Here is a 14,384-nt window from a genome sequence, read left to right on the forward strand (position 1 = left end):
GTGATGAGTGGAGGTCGTTTGACCGCTGACCCATTACGGATGCAGGCAATGAGGCAGTGATCGCTGAGATCTTGGTAGAAAACAGCAGAGGTGTATTTAGAGGGCAAGTTGGTTAGGATGATATCTATGAGGGTGCCCGTGTTTACGGCTTTGGGGTGGTACCTGGTAAGTTCATTGATCATTTGTCTGAGATTGAGGGCATTAAGCTTAGATTGTAGGATGGCTGGGGTGTTAAGCATGTCCCTGTTTAGGTCACCTAGCAGCACGAGCTCTGAAGATAGGTGGGGGGAAATCAGTTCACATATGGTGTCCAGAGCACAGCTAGGGGCAGAGGGTGGTCTATAGCAGGCGGCAACGGTGAGAGACTTGTTTTTAGAGAGGTGGATTTTTAAAAGAAGAAGTTCAAATTGTTTGGGTACAGACCTGGATAGTAGGACAGAACTCTGCAGGCTATCTCTGCAGTAGATTGCAACACCACCCCCTTTGGCCATTCTATCTTGTCTGAAAATGTTGTAGTTAGGGATGGAGATTTCAGAGTTTTTGGTGGTCTTCCTAAGCCAGGATTCAGACACGGCTAGGACATCCGGGTTGGCAGAGTGTGCTAAAGCAGTGAATAAAACAAACTTAGGGAGGAGGCTTCTAATGTTAACATGCATGAAACCAACGCTATTACGGTTACAGAAGTCATCAAAAGAGAGCGCCTGGGGAATAGGATTGGAGCTAGGCACTGCAGGGCCTGAATTGACATCTACATCGCCAGAGGAACAGAGGAGGAGTAGGATAAGGGTACGGCTAAAAGCTATGAGAATTGGTCGTCTAGGACGTCCGGAACAGAGAGTAAAATGAGCAGGTTTCTGGGGGCGATAAAATAGCTTCAAGGTATAATGTACAGACAAAGGCATGGTAGGATGTGAATACAGTGGAGGTAAACCTAGGCATTGAGTGATGATGAGAGAGATATTGTCTCTAGAAACATCATTGAAACCAGTTGATGTCATCGCATGTGTGGGTGGTGGAACTGAGAGGTTGGAAAGGTATAATGAGCAGGGCTAGAGGCTCTACAGTGAAACAAGGCAAACAAATATATGCCAAGAGTGTCAAACGCAATACCTGGAGGACCGTGTGTCTGTAGGTTTTCGCTCTCTTCTCTTGTACTTGATTGATAAATTAAGGTCATTGATTAATTGGGAACTCTTAATTCGATACGGATTGAATGGAAATAACTAAAAACAAGACACTAGGCCCTCCAGGAATTGAGTTTGAGAACCCCTGATATATGCAATGTAGCCTATCCACGTAGCCATGCTGGGGACGAGATTATATTCAAATTGCCAGACTGGGGACGAGATTATATTCAAATTGCCAGGCTGGGGACGAGATTATATTCAAATTGCCAGGCTGGGGACGAGATTATATTCAAATCGCCAGGCTGGGGACGAGATTATATTCAAATTGCCAGGCTGGGGACGAGATTATATTCAAATCGCCAGGCTGGGGACGAGATTATATTCAAATCACCAGGCTGGGGACGAGATTATATTCAAATCGCCAGGTTGGGGATGAGATTATATTCAAATCGCCCGGCTGGGGACGAGATTATATTCAAATCGCCAGGCTGCGGACGAGATTATATTCAAATCGCCAGACTGGGGATGAGATTATATTCAAATTGCCAGGCTGGGGACGAGATTATATTCAAATTGCCAGGCTGGGGACGAGATTATATTCAAATTGCCAGGTTGGGGATGAGATTATATTCAAATCGCCAGGCTGGGGACGACATTCTATACAAAGTATTTATTTCTAAAGTAATATACTTTCCTATATGTAATTGTGCACCACCACCACTAGGGGGAACTAAAATACCCTATTTTCTACCTGTGTAGTATATGAAAACAGATTACTGAACGTCACTTCCGTACACTGACACTGAGTCGCCATACTGACAACCATATCACTAATTTGTGTTAAAAATAGCCAGAGAGGATGTAGGATAAAACATTAAACATGTTCAAACAAATAGCGGAGGCATTAATTAACATGTCTTCCGGATTGCCACACAGGAAATACCGAGATATAGCGGTACTTTAATTTCAGATGCCCGGGGGGGACCAAACAACCTGCATGAGAGATGAGGAAATTACAGATGACACTACAGAAGAGCATGTAAAGAGCTGCTCATTAAAAATACTGTGTAGAGCAAGACTATCTATTTATCCAATAACATTATGTTTAAATGCATATAACTGAGAATACTGTATGTTTACGTTGTAATTAATTAACTTCATTTAAACCAATTACATTTACAACTCATTATTTATAAACTGTGGGTTAAATTGTAATGTCAAAGCATTATTATTCATGCTGCAAATAAAACACATTTTCAAGCTACTTGGATAGTAACGTTAATTAGAGATTGTCTTTAGTAGTCAACGAATAACAGGCTGTTACAACCCAGAAACAAATCAGTGAAAATGTTTTCTCTGTCTTTTTTTAGATATTGTTTTCATATTAAACTCTAATTTCTGCATATCAATAACTTTATTTGTAATGGTGTCTTTTCTCCACATGCTCGGTCAACGTGTGTATGTTGAATGCAGCAGTTTGTAGCTGTCAACTGAAGAAAAACATGTCAACAGTCGTTAGGCGTGAAGTGTATTCTCAAGAGACCGCTGAAATCAGTCACTAGAGGGTCTGTCTCTTGGGCTATAGAGACAGCGGTGTATCTCAATACACCTCAGTTGATATCTGTGGCTGCTTCTCAGTCAGACCTCCTCTGTGTCCTTTCCGCTGTGACATTACAGGACCGTCTTTGAAACTCAAGAGGCAACACGACATTTTTCGTTCTAAACATAATTGTTTTTTGTTACGTTTTATTTTAACTTCATGTATTTTGTAGGTATAGGTGATAGTTGGAAAATGCGCTCTATGTAGCCATTTTTGAGATTCATTCCATCGGATTAAATAACAACACATTTACATTGGAAAATTAGACAAAAAAGTTTGTTTAGGATGTGGACCAAGAGGATTTTTTCGTGCTTGGTTGGACTGGTGGCGTTGACGGGGTTTCTAGTGGTAAAAGTAACAGGACAAGAGCCTCCGACGCTCCGGGGGAAAACGCTTCTCAAGGTGGATGGAGACCAGACGGCTGCTTCAAATCGAGTGAGGAGAAGAGGAAAACAGGAATCCCTACGAGGGTAAGAATAACAGAATTTGAAGTTGAAAGAAAACATGATACCTCAACACCCAACCTGCTCACCTCAAAGTAACATTTGTTGACAATACAAAACAAATATTTAATTAGCAGCATAGATTGTTTGTTGATGTCATGAACTGAAGGTAGAAATCATACCCACCAAAAACCCCATACCAATTTCAAATGTCATGACATTGTCAAAATACCAATGTTGCACAAACATAACATGAGAAGAATTTAATATTAAGTATTCGTCTTTTCATCTGAGATAAATATGCAATATGAGTGAGGGAATAATTGAAGAAATCAATTAATAAAATGCATGTATCTCTTCATCGACATCTATTTTTATTCTAAATACAGAAGATTACTTTTGTCGCTCTCTGACCACCATTTATTCTCAACGATCACCCATTTACATTACATTTAAGTCATTTAGCAGACGCTCTTATCCAGAGCGACTTACATGCATTTCAAATTAAAAAGCTTGTGTGAAAAAGATTCCTAACTAACCATTGTTCATTTCCGCAGTTCTTAATCAGTATGATTATTTACAACAACGTGTTGTTGTTTCTAACTCCTTCCCTATAGGCCCAATGTGTGTGGATCACGTTTCCACTCCTACTGTTGTCCAGGCTGGAAAACGTTGCCAGGGGGCAACCAGTGTATCGTGCGTAAGTAGTGCAGCAGATGTTGACGATAATAAAGCATCTCTGTGTTGAGTTGGTCTCTAGGAAATATGTTTTTTTTATTTATTTTTTTGCATAGGGCTCAGTTGACCATTGACCAATAGGATGTGCTAATTCACATGTCTCGTATAACTGTGAAGTAGTGCTTCTGGGTTATTGCATTTGTCTTACACAATAATGTATAAATTCATAACAAAAGCCAAAGAGCAAATGCATTGAATGATTTCAGAATATTGATTCTACATTTAGGAAAAGTTCTCTATGGAAACAAGACTTCTCCCATGCAATACGTGTTCCTGATGTTAGGCCTACATGTTTCTTTAAATACCAATCCTTGCATTATTGGTGTGTCATTATGCCCTAAAGCCATGCTTTGCACCTGTAAAGATACCAAAGAATTGTTGGATAATAAACTATTTTCACTGTACTGATAAGTAACATGGAATGAGAGCAGAAACATCTCTAACAACAACCAGTAAACTCCTCATCTAACCACATAGTGCGCCTTATTAGCATATCCCTTCCCTGGGACTTCCTCCAGCTCCTCCTGGGGGCTCAGCTTGGCCCCCTTTCCTGAGACTTCCTCCAGCTCCTCCTGGGGGCTCAGCTTGGCCCCCTTTCCATGGGACTTCCTACAGCTCCTCCTGGGGCTGGGGCTCGGCTTGGCCCCCTTTCCCTGGGACTTCCTCCAGCTCCTCTTGGGGTTGGGGCTCGGCTTGGCCTCCCTTCCCTGGGACTTCCTCCAGCTCCTCCTGGGGGCTCAGCTTGGCCCCCTTTCCATGGGACTTCCTACAGCTCCTCCTGGGGGCTCGGCTTGGTCCCCCTTCCCTGGGACTTCCTCCAGCTCCTCTTGGGGCTGGGGCTCGGCTTGGCCCTCCTTCCCTGGGACTTCCTCCAGGTCCTCCTGGGGGCTCAGCTTGGCCCCACTTCCCTGGGACTTCCTCCAGCTCCTCTTGGGGCTCGGCTTGGCCCGGTAACTTGGCCGGTCACAACAGCAAGAGCAAGGTGTTAGATATGCCCAGAACTCTCCTGTGGTGTCCAGGGGGTCATGCCCAGAACTATCCTGTGGTTTCCAGGGGGTCATGCCCAGAGTTTTCCTGTGGTGTCCAGGGGGTCATGCCCAGAGTTCTCCTGTGGTGTCCAGGGGGTCATGCTCAAAACTCTCCTGTGGTGTCCAGGGGGTCATGCCCAGAGCTCTCCTGTGGTGTCCAGGGGGTCATGCACAAACTCTCCTGTGGTGTCCAGGGGGTCATGCCCAAAACTCTCCTGTGGTGTCCAGGGGGTCATGCCCAAAACTCTCCTGTGGTGTCCAGGGGGTCATGCCCAGAACTATCTTGTGGTTTCCAGGGGGTCATGCCCAGAGTTCTCCTGTGGTGTCCAGGGGGTCATGCCTAGAACTATCCTGTGGTGTCCAGGGGGTCATGCCCAGAGTTCTCCTGTGGTGTCCAGGGGGTCATGCCCAGAGTTCTCCTGTGGTGTCCAGGGGGTCATGCCCAGAGTTCACCTGTGGTGTCCAGGGGGTCATGCCCAAAACTATCCTGTGGTGTCCAGGGGGTCATGCCCAGAGCTCTCCTGTGGTGTCCAGGGGGTCATGCCCAGAACTCTCCTGTGGTGTCCAGGGGGTCATGCCCAGAACTATCCTGTGGTTTCCAGGGGGTCATGCCCAAAACTCTCCTGTGGTTTCCAGGGGGTCATGTTGGAGTCAGTAGAGTGGACCTCCTGACTCCTGAAGGGCTGTTGACTCTGGAGAGGGGCCAGAGGGAAGTATCAGAGTTCAGGCTCTCCCATTATTGACATATCAATATTAGATGTGAGCTTCAATTATGCTGCATGCTAGTTGAATGTCTCCTCTGCCAAATACACTGAGTATACCAAACATTAGGAACACCTTCCTAATATGGAGTTGCACCTCCCCCCTTTTGCCATCAGAACAGCCTCAATTTGTTGGGGCATGGACTCTACAAGGTGTCGAAAGCGTTCCACAGTAATGCTGAACCATGTTGACTCCAATGCGTCCTACAGTTGTGTCAAGTTGGCTGGATGTCCTTTGGGTGGTGGACCATTTTAAACTCAGCAAAAAAAGAAATGTCCCTTTATCATCGACCCTGTCTTTCAAAGATTATTCGTAAAAATCCAAATAACTTCACAGATCTTCATTGTAAAGGGTTTAAACACTGTTTCCCATGCTTGTTCAATGAACCATAAACAATTAATGAACATGCACCTGTGGAACGGTCGTTAAGACACTAACAGCTTACAGGCGATAGGCAATTAAGGTCACAGTTATGAAAACTTAGGACACTAAAGAGGCCTTTCTACTGACTCTTAAAAACACTAAAAGAAAGATGCCCAGGGTCCCTGCTCATCTGCGTGAACGTGCCTTAGGCATGCTGCAAGGAGGCATGAGGACTGCAGATGTGGCCAGGGCAATAAATTGCAATGTCTGTACTGACGAGACGCCTAAGACAGCGCTACAGGGAGACAGGACGGACAGCTGATCGTCCTCGCAGTGGCAGACCATGTGTAACAACACCTGCACAGGATCGGTACATCTGAACATTATACCTGCGGGATAGGTACAAGATGGCAACAACAACTGCCCGAGTTACACCAGAAACGCACAATCCCTCCATCAGTGCTCAGACTGTCCTCAATAGGCTGAGAGAGGCTGGACTGAGGGCTTGTAGGCCTGTTGTAAGGCAGGTCCTCACCAGACATCACCAGCAACAACCTCGCCTATGGGCACATACCCACAGTCGCTGGACCAGACAGGACTGGCAAAAAGTGCTCTTCACTGACGAGTCGCGGTTTTGTCTCACCAGGGGTGATGGTCGGATGCGCGTTTATCGACGAAGGAATGAGCGTTACACCGAGGCCTGTACTCTGGAGCGGGATCGATTTGGAGGTGGAGGGTCTGTCATGGTCTTGGGCAGTATGTCACAGCATCATCGGACTGAGCTTGTTGTCATTGCAGGCAATCTCAACGCTGTGCGTTACAGGGAAGACATCCTCCTCCCTCATGTGGTAACCTTCCTGCAGGCTCATCCTGACATGACCCTCCAGCATGACAATGCCACCAGCCATACTGCTCGTTCTGTGCATGATTTCCTGCAAGACAGGAATGTCAGTGTTCTGCCATGGCCAGCGAAGAGCTCGGATCTCAATCCCATTGAGCACGTCTGGGACCTGTTAGATCAGAGGGTGAGTGCTAGGGCCATTCCCCCCAGAAATGTCTGGGAACTTGTAGGTGCCTTGGTGGAAGAGTGGGGTAACATCTCACAGCAAGAACTGGCAATGAAGACTGCAGTACTTAATGCAGCTGGTGGCCACACCAGATACTGACTGTTACTTTTGATTTTGACACATTTTTGTTCACTTTGTTCAGGGACACATTATTCAATTTCTGTTAGTCACATGCCTGTCGAGCTTGTTCAGTTTATGTCTCAGTTGTTGAATCTTGTTATGTTCATACAAATATTTACACATGTTAAGTTTGCTGAAAATAAACGCAGTTGACAGTGAGAGGACGTTTCTTTTTTTGCTGAGTTTAGATACACTTTGGAAACTGTTGAGCGTGAAAAACTCAGCAGTGTTGCAGTTCTTGACACAAACTGTTGCACCTGGCATCTACTACCATACCCTGTTCAAAGGCACTTAAATCTTTTGTCTTGCCCATTCACCCTCTGAATGGCACACACACACAATCCATGTCTCAATTGTGTAAAAATTGAACAATCCTTCTTTAACCTGTCTCCTCCCCTTCTGATTGATTGAAGTGGATTTAACAAGTGACATCAGTAAGGGATCCTAGCTTTCACCTGGATTCACCTGGTCAGTCAATGTCATGGAAAGAGCAGGTGTTCTTAATGTTTTGTACACTCAGTGTAAATTCTACTTCAATTTCTTGGGAACACATAGATAGCATAGGTATTATTATTCAATGCTATCGGGATAAAACAGGATTCTCAAAATCAGACACATAAGACCCTCAGAGGATTCTTTATGATTACTATTGTATATTACAGTTTGAGTTACCACCTAAACCTAAACTTGCACAACAATGTTACTATAGACCAGTGGAAGTTGGTGACGTTTAAGATGAGGGAGTAAGACGTTTAGCACTTAGACAGACAGGCCTTGTGGCATTAAATTAGTAAAACCTAAAGCTTACCTTGATCTGGAAGAGTTCCAGTGTTGTGTTGAATAGTCATAGCCAGCTAGCTAACATAGCAACCCTCTGTTTGACCAGGGTGTTTGAGTAGGTTAAACTAGCTAGCTGCATTTGCTAGCTAAGTAAGTGAAACTGAAAGTGAAAAAAAATTACAATATCTCTCGCCATTCTGGAAGAAATTAATTTGTTAAAAACTGTTCAACTATTGTCTTTCTCTCTCTTTGAGTCAACTACTCAACACATTTTATGCACTGCAGTGCTATCTATCTGAAGCTTGTGCTTTCAGTACTAGATTCCTTCTCTGATCCTTTGATTGGGTGGACAAGATGTCAGTTCTTGCTGCAAGAGCTCTGATAGGTTGGAGGACGTCCTCCGGAAGTTGTCATAATTACTGTGTATATCTATGGAAGGGGGTGAGAACCATGAGCCTCCTAGGTTTTGTATTGAAGTCAATGTATCCAGAGGTGGACGGAAGCTAGCTGTCCTCCGGCTACACCATGGTGCTACCCTACAGAGTGCTGTTGAGGCTACTGTAGACCTTCATTGCAAAACAGTGTGTTTTAATCTATTATTTGGTGACGTGAATATATTTAGTATAGTTTTTGTCTAAAAAACATAACTTTTAAAATGTTTCACTATTTTTATTTTTTATGAAATTCTCTGATGAGGATAGTCCTCCCCTTCCTCCGCTGAGGAGCCTCCACTGCTATAGACCACCTAAACCTAAACTGGCACAACAATGTTACTATAGACTACCTAAACCTAAACTGGCATAACAATGTTACTATAGACTACCTAAACCTAAACTGGCACAATTCCAATAATGGGTGTAATAACTGTAATGCTAGGAAATATGTTAACGAGCCCCTGACATGATTTTGCGTTACTAATACATTGGGTTTTCTATGGGTTGTAACTTCCACATTCCTGTTTTCTCATTGCACTGCACTGCTTGCAAGGTCTATGTGATTTTGTTTGCAAACTTTGTTTGTACTGTATTTAGGAGAAGGCTAGGACAAGCTCTTAGTCTGGCCTATGTACTGCATTAGTTCTCAAATAGGGTCTGACGGACAATGTTCATTTACTCTACACTCTTGTGTCCTCATCCACTCAGCCATATGCCGGAACAGCTGTGGAGATGGATTTTGCTCACGGCCCAACATGTGCACATGTCCCAGTGGCCAAATTGCACCAACCTGTGGGACAAAGTCCAGTAAGTATTCCCCCATGCTACATGTTGCCTTTTTTATGGTTCCTCTCCAATATAAAACCACAAATGTTTTATGAGAGTGTTTTGTATATGTTTTGTTTATTTCACCTACAATATACTGTCTGCCAATGGTTTTACTAGTATTTTTAACTTTTGAATTTCACCCAAACAAAAGAGAGCAAATAAACCCGTATTTTGACTGCTGCTATATAAACATCCTGTTTATTTCGTACAACCCTCTGCTCTCTCACTTCACATGAAAGTTGTGAATGGGATGTTGACCAATATGCCGTGGTCCTGTCCTATTGCTCCTCTAGCCCAGCAGTGTAACATCAGGTGTATGAACGGTGGCCTCTGTGCTGAGGACCACTGTCAGTGTCAGAAGGGCTTCTCGGGCTCCTATTGTGGACAACGTGAGTATACATTATAATGTAAATGCAGCCCGTTTACACAGCATAGTATATACAGTAAGCACCAATTGTGTTAACCTCTCTAGTACATGTGGGACGAACTCGTCCCACCTACGTAACAGCCACTGAAATCCAGTGGCGCGATTTTTGAATCGTTAGAAATGCTATAACTTCAATTTCTCAAACATATGACTATTTCACAGCTATTTAAAGACAAGAATCTCGTTAATCTAACCCCACTGTCCGATTTCAAAAAGGCTTTACAACGAAAGCAAAACATTAGATTATGTCAGCAGAGTACCCAGCCAGAAAAAATCAGACACCCATTTTTCAAGCTAGCATATCATGTCACATAAACCCAAACCACAGCTAAATGCAGCACTAACCTTTTATAATCTTCATCAGATGACACACCTAGGACATTGTGTTATACAATACATGCATGTCTGTTCAATCAAGTTCATATTTATATCAAAAACCAGCTTTTTACATTAGCATGTGACGTTCAGAAAAAGCATAACCACCGCAAACTTCCGGTGAATTTACTAACAGTTTGCTAAATTACTCACGATAAACGTTCACAAAAAGCATAACAATTATTTTAAGAATTATAGATACATTACCCCTCTATGCACTCGATATGTCCGATTTTAAAATAGCTTTTCGGATGAAGCACATTTTGCAATAATCTAAGTACATAGCCCGGCATTACAGGGCTAGCTATTTAGATACCCACCCAGGTCAGCATCCACCAAAATCACATTTCCTATAAGAAAGATGTTCTTACCTTGCTTGTTCTTCATCAGAATACACTGCCAGGACTTCTACTTCAATAACAAATGTTGGTTTGGTCCCAAATAATCCATCGTTATATCCAAACAGCGACGTTTTGTTCGTGAGTTCTAGAATGCTTCTTCGCGGTGTTGCGCATGGCGCATTGGCGTGTCAAAAATGTCTAAATATTCCATTACCGTACTTCGAAGCATGTCAACCGATGTTTAAAACCAATTTTTATGCCATTTATGTCGTAGAGAAGTGATAATATTCCGACCGGGAGTATGCATTGAGCCTAAACAGCCGAATAAAATTTCTCCTCAGAAGCGACTCATGCACGCGCATCATTGAAAGGTCCTCCGAGCATCCACTTACAAAAGGCGATAATATATTTCAACCTGAGGTTCCCTCGTAAACCTTCAGTTATTTCGCGGGCTCTGAGAGCCTATTGGAGCCCTGGGAATTGTCACGTTACAGCTAAGATCCTTACTTTTCAATAAAAAGAGGTAAGACGCACGACTCCTTGTCAGACAGGGTACTTCCTGCTTGAAACCTTGTCAGGTTTTTGCCTGCCATAGGAGTTCTGTTATACTCACAGACACCATTCAAACAGTTTTAGAAAATTCAGAGTGTTTTCTATCCAAACCTGAACAATAATATGCATATTCTAGCTTCTGAGTTGGTGTAGGAGGCAGTTAAAAATGGGAACATATTTTTTCCAAAATTCTCAATACTGCCCCCTATACCAAACAGGTTAAGTTAGCATTGCAAGTGTTCGTTGGCGTTTAGGCTACTTGTATTAATTCGCCAATGTATAATATATATATATTTTTGTATTTTACCCCCTTTTTCTCCCCAATTTTGATCTTGTCTCATCGCTTCAAGTCCCCAACGGGCTTGGGACAGGCGAAGGTCGAGTCATGTGTCCTCCGAAACATGACCCGCCAAACCGCGCTTCTGAATCCAGCTGTACCATTTATGTCAGAGGAAACACCGTTCAACTGACGAATGAAGTCAGCCTGCAGGCGCACGGCCCGCCACAAGGAGTCACTAGAGCGCGATGAGCCAAGTAAAGCCCCACCGGCCAAACCCTCCGCTAACCCGGACGACGCTGGGCCAATTGTGTGCCGCACTATGGGAATCCCGGTCACGGCCGGTTGTGACACAGTCTGGGATCAAACCCGGGTCTGTAGGGACCCCTCAAGCACTGCGATGCAATGCCTTAGACCGCTGCGCCACTCGGGAGGCTCACTTACATTTTTTACCATTAACTTAGTCTTTGTCGCCTATAGTCCCTGTATAGACTCCATGGGAGATCTAAGGGCTTCCCCCAAGTTCATCACTGTGTAGACTGTAGCCCGTCTGACAAACTGCAGCAAAAACAGTTGGCATAGATAAATTAGTAGATGTATTTTTACATATATACTATTACTATCAAACAATGGTATGGTTATTGCGGATAATACATTTCTTAAGGACTTCACATTAACATGTCCCTCCAGATCCCCAAAACCTCCTAATAACCACGGTATATGGTTAGTACACATGAGTTTAATGGGCCAATGCCTTCATGTATAGTTCAGATCCAGGATGTATAGTTCAGCTCCAGGATGTATAGTTCAGATCCAGGATGTATAATTCAGCTGCAGGATGTATAGTTCAGATCAGGATATATAGTTCAGCTCCATGATATATAGTTCAGATCCAGGATGTATAGTTCAGCTCCAGGATGTATACTTCAGCTCCATGATATATAGTTCAGATCCAGGATGTATAATTCAGCTGCAGGATGTATAGTTCAGATCCAGGATGTATAGTTCAGCTCCAGGATGTATTGTTCAGATCCAGGATATTTCGTTCAGATCCAGGATATTTCGTTCAGATCCAGGATGTATTGTTCAGCTCCAGGATGGATTGACACTGAAAGGGCCTGAAAGGTTCTTGCCCTGCCATGAAGCAGGGCCCCGTAACCGGGGCGTAACCGAGGCATTAAGCCGCCATTAGGGCTCCAGTCCCTCGCAGGGTGAACAGAGGGTTAGAGGGCCAACATGGCTTACATTTGACCCCGAAACAGCTGTCGTCACCTGGAAGGCTTATAATCCAGCAAATTCTGGGCTTTCTCGAGTGAATGTGTAAATCACAGAATAGGTAGCAGCTTGATGGACTGGTAGGAGGAGAGGAGGGACAGAGGGATAGTGGGATAGAGGTAGATAGATAGAGAGATGTAAGGGATAGAGGTAGATAGAGGTAATGGATAGAGGGATAGAGGTAGATAGAAGTAGATAGAGGTAGATAGAGGTAGATAATGAAATTTACATTTTAGTCATTTAGCAGACGCTCTTATCCAGAGCGACTTACAGTAGTGAATGCATACATTTCATTTTCATTTCATGCATTTAAAAAAAATATATGTTTTGTACTGGCCCCCCGTGGGAATCGAACCCACAACCCTGGCGTTGCAAACACCATGCTCTACCAACTGAGCCACAGGGAAGGATAATAGTAGATAGAGGTAGATAGAGGTAAGGTATAGTAGTAGATAGAGGTAGATAGTAGTAGATAGAGGTAGATAGTAGTAGATAGAGGTAGATAGTAGTAGATAGAGGTAGATAGAGGTAGATAGTAGTAGATAGAGGTAGATAGTAGTAGATAGAGGTAGATAGTAGTAGATAGAGGTAGATAGAGGTAGATAGTAGTAGATAGAGGTAGATAGTAGTAGATAGAGGTAGATAGTCGTAGATAGTAGTAGATAGAGGTAGATAGTAGTAGATAGAGGTAGATAGTAGTAGATAGAGGTAAGGGATCGAGGGATTGAGGTAGATAGTAGTAGATAGAGGTAGATAGTAGTAGATAGAGGTAAGGGATAGAGGGATAGAGGTAGATAGAGGTAGATAGTAGAAGATAGGACCTAGCCTAGCTAGGTGTTGACCTAGCCTAGCTATGCTGGGAGACTGTTAGAAAGTGTTGAGGGGGTGGGGGGAGAAAACTCTCAGAATGTGCAGGCTAATGTTTGACTTTCGTCTTCAAAGCGGAGGCCCTCTTGGCACCGCACACAGCGAGTTTGGGTAGATGGGTGGTGGGGGAGAGAGGCCGGGGGTGTCGTTGCCTGGTTTCTGTTAAAACAACTCACACAGTCGTGGCGTAAACAAAGGAAGCAGAGGAAATATGTCGCAAGCAGTTTGACAGCTTGTAGTCCTCTCCCTACACCTTGGCTGGCTCAAGTCTTCTTGCTTAAGTCTTCTGGCTAACCGAGATTTGGATATTTTTGAAAATCCCATTGAATCTAATGAGGATTCTAGCCTCTACGCTGATTAGCCTTCACTGGCAAGAGACAATTAGGAAGACACACCTCCCCCAAACCCCATTGCTCAAAGTGCCAACATAAATAACCTGGCATCTGTTTCAAAGGGAAAATAGAGAGACAATTGGAAACCAGGGGAATTTGACCCACTTCTGTAATCATGGCTTGACAAAGACCATGGAAAAATAAGGCCCTCAGATGTGCAGTTAGGCGTGTGTGTGTGTCTGTCTGTCTGTTTCAGCCGTCTGCAATATTAAGTGCTAGAAGTGCAGTTGTGTGTGTGTGTGTGTGTGTGTGTGTGTGTGTGTGTGTGTGTGTGTGTGTGTGTGTGTGTGTGTGTGTGTGTGTGTGTGCATACATATATGTGTGTGTGACTAACTGAAACTGTGTGTGTGTGTGTGTGTCTCTGTTTTAGCCGTCTGCGATAGTAAGTGCCAAAACGGCGGGCGCTGCATTGGACCCAACCGGTGCGCCTGTGTCTACGGGTTCACTGGGCCCCAGTGTGAGAGAGGTAAGAGCCCAAGCCTATGGAAACTCTTCGTCACTCATTTATTTATTTTTTCATAAAACATTTTTTGGGGTGGAGGAGAGGTGTCGCCTGGCAAATCTCACTTCTACCGAAAGGGTTCTAGG

The 14,384-nt window shown here is 43.9% G+C and overlaps 1 protein-coding gene across 1 annotated transcript in view; it reads left to right on the forward strand.

Moving 5' to 3' along the window:
- The first annotated feature begins 2,731 nt into the window (after positions 1-2,731).
- fbn2a (fibrillin 2a) overlaps positions 2,732-14,384 on the forward strand; it is a 190,817-nt gene continuing 179,164 nt past the window's right edge. Inside the window, exons 1-5 of the mRNA XM_029710481.1 lie at positions 2,732-3,197; positions 3,788-3,870; positions 9,171-9,269; positions 9,584-9,679; positions 14,167-14,262. Coding sequence (XP_029566341.1) covers positions 3,013-3,197; positions 3,788-3,870; positions 9,171-9,269; positions 9,584-9,679; positions 14,167-14,262 — 559 coding nt within the window. The 5' untranslated portion in view covers positions 2,732-3,012. The remainder of the gene's footprint in view (positions 3,198-3,787; positions 3,871-9,170; positions 9,270-9,583; positions 9,680-14,166; positions 14,263-14,384) is intronic.

The sequence above is a fragment of the Salmo trutta genome, chromosome 23 (assembly GCF_901001165.1).
Source record: "Salmo trutta chromosome 23, fSalTru1.1, whole genome shotgun sequence".
Taxonomy (NCBI): domain Eukaryota; kingdom Metazoa; phylum Chordata; class Actinopteri; order Salmoniformes; family Salmonidae; genus Salmo; species Salmo trutta.